This window comes from Squalius cephalus (genome assembly GCF_949319135.1).
Source record: "Squalius cephalus genome assembly, chromosome: 15".
Classification (NCBI taxonomy): Eukaryota; Metazoa; Chordata; class Actinopteri; order Cypriniformes; family Leuciscidae; genus Squalius; species Squalius cephalus.
In genome coordinates, this window is record NC_137136.1 from 10176478 (window position 1) to 10192896 (window position 16419).

Here is a 16419-nt window from a genome sequence, read left to right on the forward strand (position 1 = left end):
GCAATGGTTCATCAAGTACATCATTTGAATTCAATGCTACCACAGAATCTTTTGAGTCAAGCACCTGAGATGTAAATGCCATGTGACTAATCACTCTGGAGCCAGAAAGAAATTGTAGTGACAACACTGATTGGCTGCTGGCAATGATCTTGAGCTGTGATAAAGGCAAGGAGCCGGGAAAAACTGTTCATTTCATGCTTTTAAGAGCCTTAAATAAATACATAAATAAATAAATACACATAAATGCATACAATACGGTGGTGGGTTAGGTGTACAGCTTGTCACTGGAGCAGTACCCATATGTAATTTTATATACTGATATGCATCCATAAAGTATTATTATGTGCAGAGGTGTGCATTTTGAAGGTATTGTCCAAGTGAAAAACTATTGTAATTTATCATGTTACCCAGTATGATCTTGACCCGTTGGTTTAGGTTAAGAGTTAGGAATACCTTCCACAAGAATCACATCTAAAATAAATGGGTAACCGAAAAATTACGGAGAAGAAAAAGAGCTGTAACATTCTGTATTCATGACAAAAGTTTACAAAATATAGCAGAGAAACAATATAGTGTGTTTTTAAGGGTGTGCAGATCTCTATCCTTAACCCCTCTCCTAATTTTAAACTTAAAGATGATTTTAGCTTTGTTCAGTAAATCTCCCAGGCAAGCTCTGATCCTATAGTTCACAGAGAGCATGAGACAGCAGAGATAAGTCTGCTCCGCACCCCTTTCCAGAGCAAGAATACTGCTAAATCTGTTTACCTGGCTTATGGTTAACCCAAGAAGCACTGAACATGTGATAGCCTAGTTCAGAGAAAAATATTCAACCTCACGTAATTTGGAAACCATGATTTTTTTTTCTTCAGTGGAACAAAACAGATTTTTTGGGGGGAGAATAAACTGCTCTTTTCCAAACAAGAAGTATAAAAATGAAAAGAAAAGAAAAAAGAGAAGAAAAATAATTGCAAAGCCAAGCTCAAAAAATAGTCCATACAACTCAAAATGTGCTTCTAAATTCCTACTGTTCGCGGGGGATCTCATTTTGTTTGTATGATTCTAGATGACTAAATAAACTAAACTAAACTAAAGTTTTGAAAATGTAACTTCACTTTAACATCTGCACTTTTTTTTTTTTTTTACATATCATGGCATTGCTGTGAGCAAGTCAACTTAACTATTAACAAAATACAATTCACTAAAATAATAATAATAATTAACTTACTATTTTAAATTCAAACCTGTATGACATTTTTTCGAACACAACAGAATATACAATACACAATAGTGAATACACAACATAAAGTCTAATGTTGCTTGAACCCCAGCATTCTTCAAAATATCTTCTTTTGTGTTCTGCAGAAAAAAAAAAAATCATACAGGTTTGGAACAAGGTTGAGTAAATGATCACTTTTTGGGTGAACTCTCCCTGTAAGAGGGACTCAAAAGGACTTTTTAAGAACAAAAGAACCTCCGTCTGGCATTAACTGTTTTCTGATGCAAGATCCCTCCTCATCATGTACTTTGTCTGATAGGAAAAGCAACGGTTTATAAGTTGATGAAAGAAGGCCTGGCATTTAGCACGGTAAACACATTCATCACCAGAGACAGATAATTATCTCTTTAATTCCACGACCGCGTGAGGCCTAGCGCTTGTTGTCACAGACGTTGGAGTGCAAATAGAGGAGAATGAGGTTGGTCTTGAAAGAGGCTGCAATACTTGTTGCCTTCTGTTTGCTCAAATAACCTTGTTCGCTGGGGTGTCATTGTTGCTCTTTAATTTGAGAGGAAGAAAAAAATAAATAAGGGGCGGAGCGCGGAAAGAGACGCCGATGAACGAGAGTACCCATGAGACATGACAGCCTGTCTTCTCTTCCTTCTCTATCCCTCTATCTTTCGCTTTATCTGTCACTCTCTTTCCCGTCAATTTGTCCTCTAACTCCTGCATCTTTCCCCTCTACCCAATGTTTTTACACAAACTAACAGCGATTCTTAAAGCACAATTTCCATGATATACTATGATGGCATGCTGTCCATGACAGACAGTGAAAAGAATAATGAAATGGCATGCAACAGTGTAACAGGGCAGAAGTCTAATTGAATGAAGGTGGTTGCATTTTCCGAGAGGTTGGAGACATCACGCTTCTTTTCTGCCTAATGAATGTGGAAAGCACGCCCCAACATGGCATAATCCTGCTATGAGAAAATACATATATTTTCTATGCGGTCTCCTTTTTACCCATCTTCCCAGAAGCCAGTGGCAGTACATGAGCCACTTCCATATTCAGAATCCAATGCTGCCAATAGTATGTTTCCATAACGCCCACTTCCGGATTTACTGTATCTGAATAGTATACATAAATAATTTTGGGACAATTAGAGATAAAAATACAGATATTGGCTCCACTGCACACCCCTACTTGACATGCACGTGATTTACAGATTTGGAAATGATTTTGACTATGAACGCCAATGCAGGTGAGTTTATCAAAAAATGAAAATGTGTTTTTTTGATCATCCTCATCTCGGCACAAATCTGTATGACTTTCCTTTTTCTGTGGACACAAAAGTGGATATTGAGAAATATGTTTACCCAGTCGGAGTCTGTTGGCGTCTGTCAGAGCTTGTTTTCACCGCTTGAACATGCTGAATCTGCATTTGTCGGTCTTGGAATGTCTGAGAAGTGACGTACTGTAATCTGGTGAGTGCCGCCGTTGGTCTGCATCTGTTAGGTGCAGTGTGAATTGGCCTTGAAGCTACAACTAGTCAGTCAGTCATCTGTTTTTTCTCACCTGGCTCTTTTGTATCCAGAATGTACATTTTACACCTTTTCTCCCAGAGTGACATAGTGCGTACAATCTTGGCTCAAATAAACCGAATAGCAGTTTTCGTTGTGTCACTGCTGCCGATCAATAAACAAGACATGCCTGTAATGAGCTGGCCACTGCGCAACACTTGCCGACCTCGTTCAGGACATGCTGGGATAGTAACATTTCTTGGGGAAGAGGAGAATGGATGAGTGCTCATCCCTGCATCAGTACAGGTGTTTCATGTGGTTCAGCCATGAGAATGTCCTGGTTAACATCAAGGCTAAGTTAAGCCATGGATTATATGATTACACCCTCCAGCTTCATTACGGATACTACTGGCATAAAAAGCACTGTTTATTCTGTTCAAAAAACACACACTTTTTCATTTAAAGACTATTGCTCTGAGCATCCTGAACAGTTTATCTTTGACCAAACAGATACGTGCCATTGTGTGTGTGTGTGTAAGGCTATGTTTGAGGTCATGCTGAGATCAAATGGAGCTTTTTTTATATTATCAGCCCATAAAAAAATGAAACTACCTGTGCAGTCAACCACATCAAAGTATTTTGGTCTGCTTTTCACTCAAGGCCATGCCACTGGGACTCCAGAATACAATCTGTGGTGAAAGAGGTTAAGGTTTGGGGGTTTAGTTTTTTTTTTTTTACAAAAATACAATAAAAATAATAGCAGGTCCTGGAGGGCCACTGTTCTTGAGAATTTAGCTCCAACCTGCCTCACCACATTGCCTGGAAGTTTCTAGTATGCCTAGTTAAACCTTGATTCGCTGGTTCAGGGGTGTTTAATTGGGGTTGGATCTGAACTCTGCAAGACAGTGGCCCTCCAGGAGCAGGATTGGACACCCATATCTTAAACTGTTAATCTCATCAACAAAGTTACTGATGACAAATAAAAAAAATTAAAAAAACATATACCATAAAATAATGTCAAGAAAATGTTGAGATCTCATGCAGTCTGAATTATAAACAAATGGCTTATATGAACCAGTTCACAAGCAAATGACTTGGTTCTTTTAAAGAATCCATCAAAATGATTCACAAAGTTACTGGTCTGACAAATCATTCAATGAACTCTAGAGTGGTTACTGAATCTGACTCATTTACTGAACAGCAAGTTAACATTGCTTCAGTGAAAACTTTCATGAAACAGGTTTGTGAAACTTGAACGAATATCATTAATTATTGGTTGTCCTTAGGTCAACATGCAGTATTGTATGTTTTAATATACATAATAGTTCTATGGGGAACATTGCTGTAAGATAAGAACAATGCTAGCCTAGAAATCTAGACACACCCTAGCGGCAGCAAAATGTATTTTGCAGCCAGGGTAGTCTAGCAACTCTCCATTGACTTTCGTGCTGGAAAAACCTAAATTGGGTCAGGCCAATCACGTCGTGTATAGAGTAGGCGGGGCGGGCTTAACATAATGACGACAGAGTTGCAACGGTTCCCTGCTAACTGTTACTTGAAAACAAAGAAGAGCTGCTGCTGGAGAACGGTCTTTCATATCGGCTTTGGCCGCGACTCTGGAGGACTTGGAGTTAAGTTCTTCTTTGAGAAAAGAGCAAAGAATGGCACTTAAGTCATTCTTAAAAAAGGAAGATGTGTTCGTAGTTTTGCCGGCCAGATTCAAAAGTTGAATCTATCAACTAACGTTAGCTCCGCTGTTGGGAAAACGCTCTGGTTGGTTGAAGCGCTGTCCTATTGCGTGCAGAGGGAATTTGAAAGACAGCCGTTTATCCCGCCCCTCGGATTGAGCCGTGTCTATGGTGAGTTGCCAGACCCAACATCTTGATGTAGGTCTGGCTTGCCAGGCTAGAACAATGCACCAACAAAGTTTTAAAGAGAAGAAAAATGTATACCGCATTAATTCAAATAATCCAGTCATGATATGTTTGGGATTACCCTGCTTGAACTGCAAGAGCTGAACAGAGTTAACTGAACTGCTTTGCTAATGCTTTTTTTTTTAACTCACTCAAATTAATATGCCATTTCAGGTAAAGTAAAATGAACTAAAATGAATGAATAAAGAATGATGAATTACTGACTGAAAGGACATTTTCATCGAAGACAAATTGTATGACTAAAACAAAATACGGTGCACAAATTAGCACTTAATTACACATACTCTCTCTTGCACATTCACAAAACTGGATTCAGTTCTGTGATTGTAATACACACAGACATGCATCTTTCGGTTTCATTCATTTGCTAAAGAATGCACACTCTCATAGACACATACATCGATCTCACCCACACACATTCATAAGAGCTTTATCCAGCATGTTTGTGGAAACTCCTAATCTCAGACAATACTCCGCTATATACGGCAATAGGACTACCATATTTAGTAATAATGCTGAGAGGAAGGAACGTACTATGTTTGCTGAACATATTCATTACACATATTAAAGGAGTAATGATGATTATAAATATCACATCACTTAATGTGAAGCTTCCCATTTGTCTTCATCCATTTCCAGAATCCTCCCGTGTTTAGCGTGTTTAAAACCCATATGACTCTTGCACTTTTTTTCCCCTGTCTGGGTTCGTCTCATTTCTTATGATGCTGAATATGAGGAACAAAGCTAATGCCTTTAGATAAGGATGATTAACCTAGAATAAAATCTGCATGGTATCTTCCTGTATAGTATATGGCTCTCGGGGTGAGCCTATGCTGGGGCGCTCACTTTGTAAAGTGACTAATGGCACATGGAAATTTTGCGATTACATCAGAATAGTCTCCAAGATGTCTGTCTACTGCTCTTGCATGTGACCTCACATATTTCTTGTCTTTATGTGCTGTAAAACTGCACAAGACACTCAATTGTCAGGGAAAAGCCAATCAGGCCCATCTGAGAGATGATCCAGCCGCTTTTAGTCTAATGATTTGCTGAGGACTGAGGCTATTGATCATTTTGGCATGAAGCAAATGCACTGGAAATAATGAATGACAGCAGGTGTTCATATTTTTGTAATTGATTGCCCCATAATTGGACAAATTATTGAGCTCACTGATGAAATACAAGATTGAGGATGACGTTTTTGTAGAAAGTGACTGCTTGCAGGGTACAACGAGTTCTTTTTGAATGTGAAGCACAAGTGTGGCACTTCTAGATCGATATAGCCCAGCGTGGTAATTCCTAAGTACCAAAGTCAGTCATGTCGGTGTCTACACACTTTTGAAGTTATTATGTTCACTCTTACACTTTCACTCAGGTCAATGGATACTTGCTGTTGTTTTTCCATCTGGCTCATACAGTCTTTTTTCTGTCTTCTCTAATCCTGCAGATCTCTCTGAGGGCGTATGGCATCATGGACAGCAAACTGGATCAATGAGCCAAAGTTCCCTCTCATCCTGAGCTGTCGGTTCAGATAGTCCTGCAATCATCTGAGAATATTGGCTTGTCAACAAAACAAGGCTGTTGATCCTACATTCACAAGAAAAGACGCAGAAAAAAGGAGTTCAGATATCTTCTGCAAACCGTTCTTTCGTTTACAGCCATGATATCAAAATTCTTACGGAACTGTTCATCATTGGTGCTGCTGTTACCTCTTCTCCAACTGCTGCGGCTGGACATGCTCAACGCTGCTCCCTCTGGTCCGGAGTCTGACACCTGCTCCACATTGGTCCAGAGCCGCTTCTTTGGATTCTTCCTCTCGTCCTCTGTATATCCCAGCACGCCCTGCTCTTGGACCTTGCAGAACCCCGACCCACGGCGCTACACCATCTTCATCAAGGTCACAAAACCAACCAGAGACTGCATTCCTCGACAACACCGGACCTTCCAGTTTGACTCCTTCTTGGAGACAACACGAACCTTCCTCGGAATGGAGAGCTTCGACGAGGTGGTGAAGCTGTGTGATGCTTCTACCCACGTTGCCTTCCTGGAAGCTGGGAAACAATTCCTGCAGATCCGGAAAGGGCTGCCCAGAGTAGGTGCTGGGTCCAGGAATGGGGATGGGGAATTTAAAGTGGAGTATCTTGTGGTTGGGAAGCGTAACCCCAGCATGGCTGCCTGTCAAATGCTGTGCCAATGGTTGGAGGACTGCCTTACCTACAGTACCTCCAGCCGGCCCTGTGGCATCATGCAGACACCATGCCAATGTTGGGACCAGCCCCCGCCAGACAAAGAAACCAATGGATGCTACCGAGATGGGGTATACTTGGAGAACTGCATCCCTGTTGTGAAAGAAGGAACCGCTGACACTGACACAAGTGGTGAGCTAAACAGTTTTTGTCTAGTTATTATTTAGCGTGGTTCAATGGTTATTGAATTTAAAAATGTTGTTCTACCACTGTGCAGTTGGTAGCTTGTCATATTTAGTAGCAAAACAACAGAACAATTAAAGCTGAAAAAACAGGAGTTCAGAGAGAACTGATGGAGGTTTAAAAAAAAAGAAGAGGGAAAATAGGAGTTTTAGGTTTCAGCTGATGTCTCCTAGCTGGGTGACCTTGGCTTCTTGGCACCATGTGTAATCCTGTGAGGGTTCAGATAGGGATATCGGATCGGCCCGTGGGACAGTTGATGCAGCTTACATGCTCTGGGAGTGACATGGGATAGCAGTGATGATGCGCTTGGAGATTGATTGTAAGGAAGGGAATAGGGCCGGTTACTGAGTTCAAAGCTATGATTTGATCTCTTTTCCAAGAGTAGATGTGGCACAGAAACTCAACCCCTAGGAGAGGCTACAGCCATTGGAGTGGAAGATCACTCACCCCATTGCACCATATGACCTTTCTGTGGACTTCTTTTCTTATATGCCTTCCTTTTTTCTGCTAGTTAAAAAAAAAACATAATGGGGTGACGGATCTCCACACCTCACAGTGTCCAAAACTGTCTGAAAAAAAGCACTAAATTCATGTAATGGATAAGTGATTGAACAGAAAGCCGTTCTCAGAGAATATGTTCTTGCATTCAAAAACAGAAATGGAGATTAATTTAAGTGTATTTTGGGTGTAATGTCCATTTTGGCATTAACTCATACCGTTCAAAAGTTTGGGGTCAGTAAGATTTGTTATAAAAAAACTTAATTATTTTAATCAGCCAGGACACATTAAATTGATCAGTAAATACATTTATAATGTTACAAAAAACAAATGCTGTTCTTTTGAACTTTCTATTTATCAAAGAATCCAGAAAAAAATATCACATTCACAGTTTCCACAAAAAAATTAAGCAGCATAACTGTTTTCAACATTGAGTATAATCAGAAAGCCAAATCAGCATATTAGAATGATTTCTCACCGAAGGTTGAAAGTAATGGCTACTGAAAATTCAACTTTGCAATTACAGGAGTTCATTACATTTTAAAATGTATTCAAACCGAAATATATATATATTAACAGTAGTGTATATATTTAGTAGAAATATGTACACTCACCTAAAGGATTATTAGGAACACCATAATAATACTGTGTTTGACCCCCTTTTGCCTTCAGAGCTGCCTTAATTCTACGTGGCATTGATTCAACAAGGTGCTGAAAGCATTCTTTAGAAATGTTGGCCCATATTGATAGGATAGCATCTTGCAGTTGATGGAGATTTGTGGGATGCACATCCAAGCCACGAAGCTCCCGTTCCACCACATCCCAAAGATGCTCTATTGGGTTGAGATCTGGTGACTGTGGGGGCCATTTTTGTACAGTGAACTCATTGTCATGTTCAAGAAACCAATTTGAAATGATTCGAGCTTTGTAACATGGTGCATTATCCTGCTGGAAGTAGCCATCAGAGGATGGGTACATGGTGGTCATAAAGGGATGGACATGGTCAGAAACAATGCTCAGGTAGGCCGTGGCATTTAAACGATGCCCAATTGGCAGTAAGGGGCCTAAAGTGTGCCAAGAAAACATCCCCCACACCATTACACCACCACCACCAGCCTGCACAGTGGTAACAAGGCATGATGGATCCATGTTCTCATTCTGTTTACGCCAAATTCTGACTCTACCATCTGAATGTCTCAACAGAAATCGAGACTCATCAGACCAGGCAACATTTTTCCAGTCTTCAACTGTCCAATTTTGGTGAGCTTGTGCAAATTGTAGCCTCTTTTTCCTATTTTTAGTGGAGATGAATGGTACCCGGTGGGGTCTTCTGCTGTTGTAGCCCATCCGCCTCAAGGTTGTGGGTGTTGTGGCTTCACAAATGCTTTGCTGCATACCTCGGTTGTAACGAGTGGTTATTTCAGTCAAAGTTGCTCTTCTATCAGCTTGAATCAGTCGGCCCATTCTCCTCTGACCTCTAGCATCAACAAGGCATTTTCGCCCACAGGACTGCTGCCGCATACTGGATGTTTTTCCCTTTTCACACCATTCTTTGTAAACCCTAGAAATGGTTGTGCGTGAAAATCCCAGTAACTGAGCAGATTGTGAAATACTCAGACCGGCCCGTCTGGCACCAACAACCGTGCCACGCTCAAAATTGCTTAAATCACCTTTCTTTCCCATTCTGACATTCAGTTTGGAGTTCAGGAGATTGTCTTGACCAGGACCACACCCCTAAATGCATTGAAGCAACTGCCATGTGATTGGTTGATTAGATAATTGCATTACTGAGAAATTGAACAGGTGTTCCTTATAATCCTTTAGGCGAGTGTATATTTTCATTAAATATGAAGTTTTGTTTAACACAATTGGACAGCTATAGCCTAAATGTAACTCCATAAATTCATAAACAACACTTCATAAACAACACTTTTGCTAAAAAAAAAAGGCAAATGATGCAAAACAGTTTGCAGTTTTCAACACATTATTGATGATTCCAATGTGTTTTTACCAACATTCTTGATAATAATCACAGATTATTTTAGTAATTTCAACAAATCCACATTTATGTTGCCCAGCTAGATAACATTAGTTGTGTCCCGAATGATACACTACACAATATGCACTTATACACTACGTACTTAACCGTGTAGTGTATGAATTTTATAAGGTTATTTTGTCATTTACCATCTGAGTCTGATAGCCCCTGCCCCTCCACTATGTAAAACTGCGACAGCTGAGTGCATGAAGTGACAAACATTCCACATTTTTTGGTTAATTAAGTGCATCATCCAGGTATTTAGTGCACTTTTTCTGTTTGGTATTTTCAGTGTGAGCACACTGCTTTGCAGCATTTCAATAAATAAATTAGATATTATAACATCATAAGTCAAATACACTGTATGATGCATAGCAAGAACTTATCATGTGTGAATGGCCCCTAAGACAAGCAAGGCAGATGAATAGATGGACGGAGGGCAGGGCATGATAAAGAGTGAACATCTTATAAATTGATCGTGAGCTTGGGAGGCTAGCCAGGAATGTCCGGCTGGGCCCACTGGATGGAGCCAGGATAGAAAGGCAAATGAAAGATGACTTTTGAAAGACAGGCTGTGCATCATTACGATGCTACTCTCTAAGATTTATCGCTCCATGGTTATCCCCAGCTTATTCTTAAAGGGATGGTTCGGAGTAATTTCAACCTATAGGGTCCTTTGCACAATGACCTCGAGCCAAACACCCCCCCAGAAGTTTTTTTTTTTCCCCTTGGTCGAACATTATTAAAGTTAGAGCTTATTTAGAGATATCAGCCAAATGGCTTAGTGCAGGCGCTAATGGATCCAAGGTTGTATCTCGTAAATTACCCCACTAATAATGCCCGGAATGGTACCAAACTTCTACAGTGGTACAAATAGGTTCTGTACTCATAAAATGAGGCATTGGAAAGTTTGTAAGTACATCAGGAGTTAACACTTGCCTGATGGCTTATGCTACCGCTAAACCGGACGTCGAGGTCATTTCCGTGATTTGGGAAACGCCAGTAAAAGTCCTGGCAGAAAGCGATGTATAAGGATGTAGTATAACAACGCCCAGTTCCAGGAATGGACTAATATTTTGTTGGTAGTACCAGTTTGCAACAATTATTAGTTAACACTAAGTTGTCAACACTTCGGAAGTGACCTCGACGTCCGGGTTAGCGGTAGCATAAGCCATCAGGCAAGTGTTATTTAAATAAACTCCTGATGTACTTACAAACTTTCCAATGCCTCATTTTATGAGTACAGAACCTATTTGTGCTACTGTATACGTTTGGTACCATTCCGAGCATTTTTAGTGGGGTAATTTACGAGATACAACCTTGGATCCATTAGCGCCTGCACTAAGCCATTCGGCTGATATCTCTAAATAAGCTCTAACTTTAATAATGTTCGACCAAGGGAAAAAAAGCTTCTGGGGGGGTGTTTGGCTCGAGGTCATGGTGCAAATGACCCTAGGTTGAAATTACTCCGAACCATCCCTTTAATGGCAGGCTGTCGATTTTATCTGAGGCCAATTTGGAGATGTGCCCCCTCTACATCCCCCATAGGTGTAAGTGGCCCACCTCCCTCTGATTCCTAAGAGGGAAAGTAGAGAGTTAAATAGAGGGACTCAAGAGGGAGAGAGTGTGCATCCCATCTTAAAATGCTAAAGGCCTGTCTATTGTGTGAATGTTACCCATTGCGCATAGGCAAGGCATCATGGGAGATGAGTAGATTCATCTCTCGCAGCTCAGAGCAGTGACAGATTACGGGCTGGATTTGAGAGACAGAATGGAAGAGGAGTCGAGTGAGAAAGAAGTGTGAGGTGACAACACCAGAGAGAAGAAAATCCTGTCCTCATGACTTGCACTTTTTCGCTATTCAAAACCGATACGTCTCAGAGCTTTGGTTAAGCAAGATGAAAGCACATACTTGTTATTTCTCAGCGAGGTGCTTTGAATCGAGAGCAAAGCTGATAATAGCTTGGCTGTAATGTTGCTAAACGAAGGAATTTAAATTCACTGCCCCCATAGTCGTCAGTTCTTCATCAGACGCAATAACAAGATTTAACTTATCACTATTGTCATGTTTCTTTTCTCTATCTCACACACACACACACACAGTCCTGCACACTAGTGAGCCGTTCCATGCTGAGCCATTTCATTGTGGATGGCTTAAAACGGTTCTGCGGGCAGCACTCTGTCACTGCGTGTGGGTTTATATGTGTTATGAGCATGTTTGGCCACCAGGGGCACAATCGTTTTTAGACGTGCAGCTTACAAAACTGCTCCCACTGCTGTGAGAGGGATAAGCACAGTGCTTATCTCTACTGGAGGGATAGTCTGTCTCTGTATCTTTCTCACTCTCTCGCTCTCGTTCTTTTAACGTTGCTAATGCTAGCTCATGGCCCCTCCACTCTCCAGAGCTCATGAAATATTAATGTTTTAATTAAGCAGTTTTACTGCCTCAATGCTTGATAATAAAAAACGCTCCAGGTTGGGTGTGCATTAGGGTGTAGCCTATATGTGTTTTAGGAATGTATGTTAGCTATGAGACTGTGACTAGTCCATTGTAAACACTCACAGGGGATGGGGATGGGGATGGGGATGGGGATGGGGATGGGGATGGGGATGGGGGGGGGAGAAATTTGTCAGACATATGTCTTGCTGTAGGGTTTCATCGCTATTTAATGCACACTTTCACCAGGGGATTTTTTTGAGGGTGTTTGTTCCAAGAAGCTGTTACATTGTTGTTCAGGAGAATATCAGTTTTTCATTGTTTACTTTATGACTAAAGTTGTTTCAGCTATATAATCTCTGTTTACAATGACACATCCTCATATTTGTCAAAGTAATAGGCTAATACTGTCTTTATCTGTGGTAAAATTACTGTATTGTGTAAAATATCCAGGTACGTTATGGTAAGCCTAAAATAAATTTGAGAGAAAATAGTCAAGAAATGAATGTCACAAATGCAACAAAAAAAAAAAAAAAAAAAAAACTGCTGTCAGTATATACTCACCCTCAAGACGTTCGTTTGACCCATATAACTTTCTTGTGGACAACATCATTTCATTTTCTTTTCACACAACTGCATTGAACAGGGACTGAAACTTCAAACTTCAAAAAGGACTTTGTAGTTAGAGTCCATATGACTTGTGCTAAATTTCAAGTCTTCCGAAGCGTTTCAACAGCTTGAAATTCTTGGAGTGCTCTTGTCTGTCTTGAGAAAAGTACCGGTCCGGTTCGCTATTTATAAACTAGCCGATCTTCTTCTTCTTTTTGGTTTAAATGGTGGGTTGCATATGTACATTAACGCCACCTACTGGGAACTGAATCAGAGACTCTATACTCTCTCCGTCCAAGACATTTCATGATCCAGGCCGCTCTAGTGAAGCTCCGATCCTAAATTATTGTATACAGATTACTGTAGGTATCTTTAGAAATCCTTATCTATCAATGATGAATACTTTTTTTTTTTTTTTTTTTTTTTTACAGTAATTTAAATTACTCTTCAGAGTTATTGACACTTCTCCTTTCTTCATTAATTCCTCAAAAAATGATATCTTTCATTTGAATATTTCTCTATTTCATTTTCAACACCAATTACACCAACCTGTCGGGTGTTTTAATATGCACAGTAATTATTATTTAACCCTATGGCCTATAGAGTCTGGAATTACAAATTCTTTCCTTTCTCCTCCTGAATTTCTTCCCACATTTGGTTGTAAAGAGTATTGCCTACTTTTTATTTCATTACCTCATCTATTGAATGAGTCGATCTTTTGGGGTCGAATCTTTTGATCCGGTTCCCATAACCGGTGCTATAATGATTCGCTTTTAAGTTCAGCTCAGCCATCGGAATTTCTGCTTTCGAGTAGCACAAATTAACGAACGAATGCCATACGGTTTTGGAATTACATGAGGGTGAGAGATGGCAATTTAATTGTATGAGCATCATTTTCTTTATACAAAATATAAAATGTATTTCTTTTGATATTGCGACAAACATGATTTGGTGAGGACACGCATGGGCGTCGCTATGGGCACTTTTTGCCTAGCGTTCTGTCTGCCCACGCTGCTAAAAATGATTGTCCCCTTCAATTTGTGATCCTCGAAAATGATTGGTTGCATACGCTTCAAAGGGAAGCAACGCGTTGCGCGGATTGGATAGTGCCGTGTTCGTTCACTCCTTCAGTGCTTGTGAAGTTGAACACAGAACCGCTGACTGAACTTGAACTAGTCGGACACGGATTCGCTGCCAATTTGAAATCCATTTCAGTCCACTTTAGCATCTAGCATATCAGTGCCAAATTTTTACATTTAAATGTTTGCATTTATTGGATGCTTTTATCCAGTGATGAACAAGCAATAGGAATGTAATACAACAATTGCTTTTTAGGACGCCTTGTTAAATGTAGGATAGACAATTTCGTTTTTATAAACAATTTGTTATACTGGTTGAAATTCTCTTATATCCTGATAGCAAACAATATAATAATGGAAGTAGTCCATTATATTAAAACAAATATATATCTTCTGTGGAAGTCTCAGGACCAAAAAATATTCGTCCAATCATTGCATTCTGTCCCAATACAATGATACGATGTCCTACATGCATGTCAACATGTATTTCCATACCTCCGCGCACCCTGCTCAAGCAGACATCAGACATCATCAGCGTGTTTCGTAAGCCTATGCAGAGTTGTAGACAGGCAATTAACGAGCGCCAGAACGGACAGTTCCTCCTGAACAAAAACAACGAGCTTTAAGCTGCGCTCACGCCATGTTGTAACAGTAATTATGACATGGCAACCCGTGATGTGACACGAATGTGACACAAATGTGTTTCTGTGTCAACGCTATCAATGCTGAAATGAATATGCATTATGTCATTTACATTACGTCATCATGAAATCAAAAGCGAATTTTTTTTTTACGGAATTTTGCAGTATTTTTTAGAAATAATTTATCTGTGCACAATAATTTTTTTAAACGTTCATGTGCCCTCATAATCTTAAACAAAAATAACTTCCCATCCTTTCTTGACACCTCTCCTCTTCTCGGATGACATGTTTACTGGCGCGAGTGCGGGACAACCACAATGATCTAATCAATTCCCGATGGACAAAATCAAGCGCCGGACAAATTTTTTTTATTGTTCAATATCAAAATGCTTAAAATTACTCACGCAAACATATACACTCATCTCAGATTGATGTCTGGCCCTGGATGAGCTTTAAAAAATCCAAGGGAGCTGCTTATTAGTGAACACATGCTCCTGCAGATAGACCTGTTGTGTTTGTGTGTGGGAGTATGTGTGTGTCTGTGATGGAGAGCGAAAGACAACAGTGCTGTTAAGAGCTCCCCGACCTATCTGTATGATTACCCCCTCTCACATCTCTAGAGTCACATCTAACCTGCAGTCCATACAAAATAGAATCTATAAAAGATAGAAAATCTCTTCTAACATGCTGAGATTGACCCAGTGAAAGCGAGCAGGGGAGATTGAGAGAGGAGAGATGAATGGTTTGATTAGGGGGATTAGGGGTTATTTGTCTGATAAAGCCATATACTTTTGAGAGGCACCACAGATGGGCATGTAGTAATGCCTAATGCACCTAAGGCTCTGGAACATGCATGTGCCACCAAAGTGGTTTCCATAGGAACATTAGCTCAGAGTGAGACAAGTAATCAAGTTTACTATCTAATGCATCTTTTTTCCTTCTCTCTTATTGTCAACATTAAAGGCACACTATGTAAGATTTTTGGATCAAAATATCCAAAACCCACTATATATTTAGTTGATTTGTGTACTTACATTATCCCACGTTTCTAAGAATGTTTAAATCCAGAGAAATAAGCAGTTCTAACCAGGACACGGACCATGTCCTTGCGTTGCCTATCAATTACATCATACCCGCGTTACCCTCAATTTTCTGTCGATTTTTGTAGAAACCATGGAAACACCAAAGACTCTTTAATATATTATGTGTTTTATTAGACAGGCGAGCAACTGTTTGGATACCTTCATCGACAGAAAACTAATAATTGTTATACAGCTCAACACAGTTAGTGTCTTCCAGACCGGAAGAAGCGGAAGCAGTCTATAGCATAATAAAATCTCCACTGCTCTCGAGCTTTGTGTCGTGCTTGTCTCTCATTAGCAATCGCTCCAGCGGCCTCGTTCCACTCCAATGGCTTTCATAACGTTAATAAATCTTTAATATTACCGGTCATCCATGAATATGATTTCTCCCTGAGTCCCATCGTATTCTCCACCAGCTGTAGAAGTGAAGACAACAACTCCCATGATTCCGCAAAATCAAGGTGTCATCAAGCTACGCCTTTGTTTTGAATAAACGACCTCTAGTGGTGAAAAGTTACATAGTGTGCCTTTAAATGGACGTTGCAATTGTTTTTCGTTCCCTATATGACATATAAGAGTTACACGTCATAGAAAATGTAGGACAGGACTTGTTTTGGCCATCAGGAATTGATTGGATCGTTGAATTGTGGTTTGATATAATCAATCTCATGTGATTGACAGGTTTTCCCTCTCTTGCGCCGGAAACATAATCAGAGAAGAGATGTCACTGCACGTGGGAGGGAAGGTTATTTTGATTAAAGATTACGAGGGCACATGGGGAAAAATTGGGATGCACTTTTATCTCTCTTTCTTTTAGTGTAACTGCTGTTGGAGTGCAAAGGCTAGTTTGCTAGACACTGACCCACTGAAATGCATCAAGTTAGTAGCTTCAGGTGTTCATTTTATATTATTTTATTTATGGAAATTCATTGGTT

At 40.1% G+C, this 16419-nt stretch overlaps 1 protein-coding gene across 14 annotated transcripts in view; it reads left to right on the forward strand.

The window, feature by feature from the left end:
• The window catches only part of adgrb1a (adhesion G protein-coupled receptor B1a), a 94223-nt gene that overhangs the window by 16824 nt on the left and 60980 nt on the right, over positions 1-16419 (forward strand). For all 14 annotated transcript variants that reach the window (XM_079894711.1, XM_079894718.1, XM_079894721.1 and 11 more), the window contains exon 2: positions 6119-7049. In XM_079894711.1, coding sequence (XP_079750837.1) covers positions 6332-7049 — 718 coding nt within the window. In that variant the 5' untranslated portion in view covers positions 6119-6331. The remainder of the gene's footprint in view (positions 1-6118; positions 7050-16419) is intronic.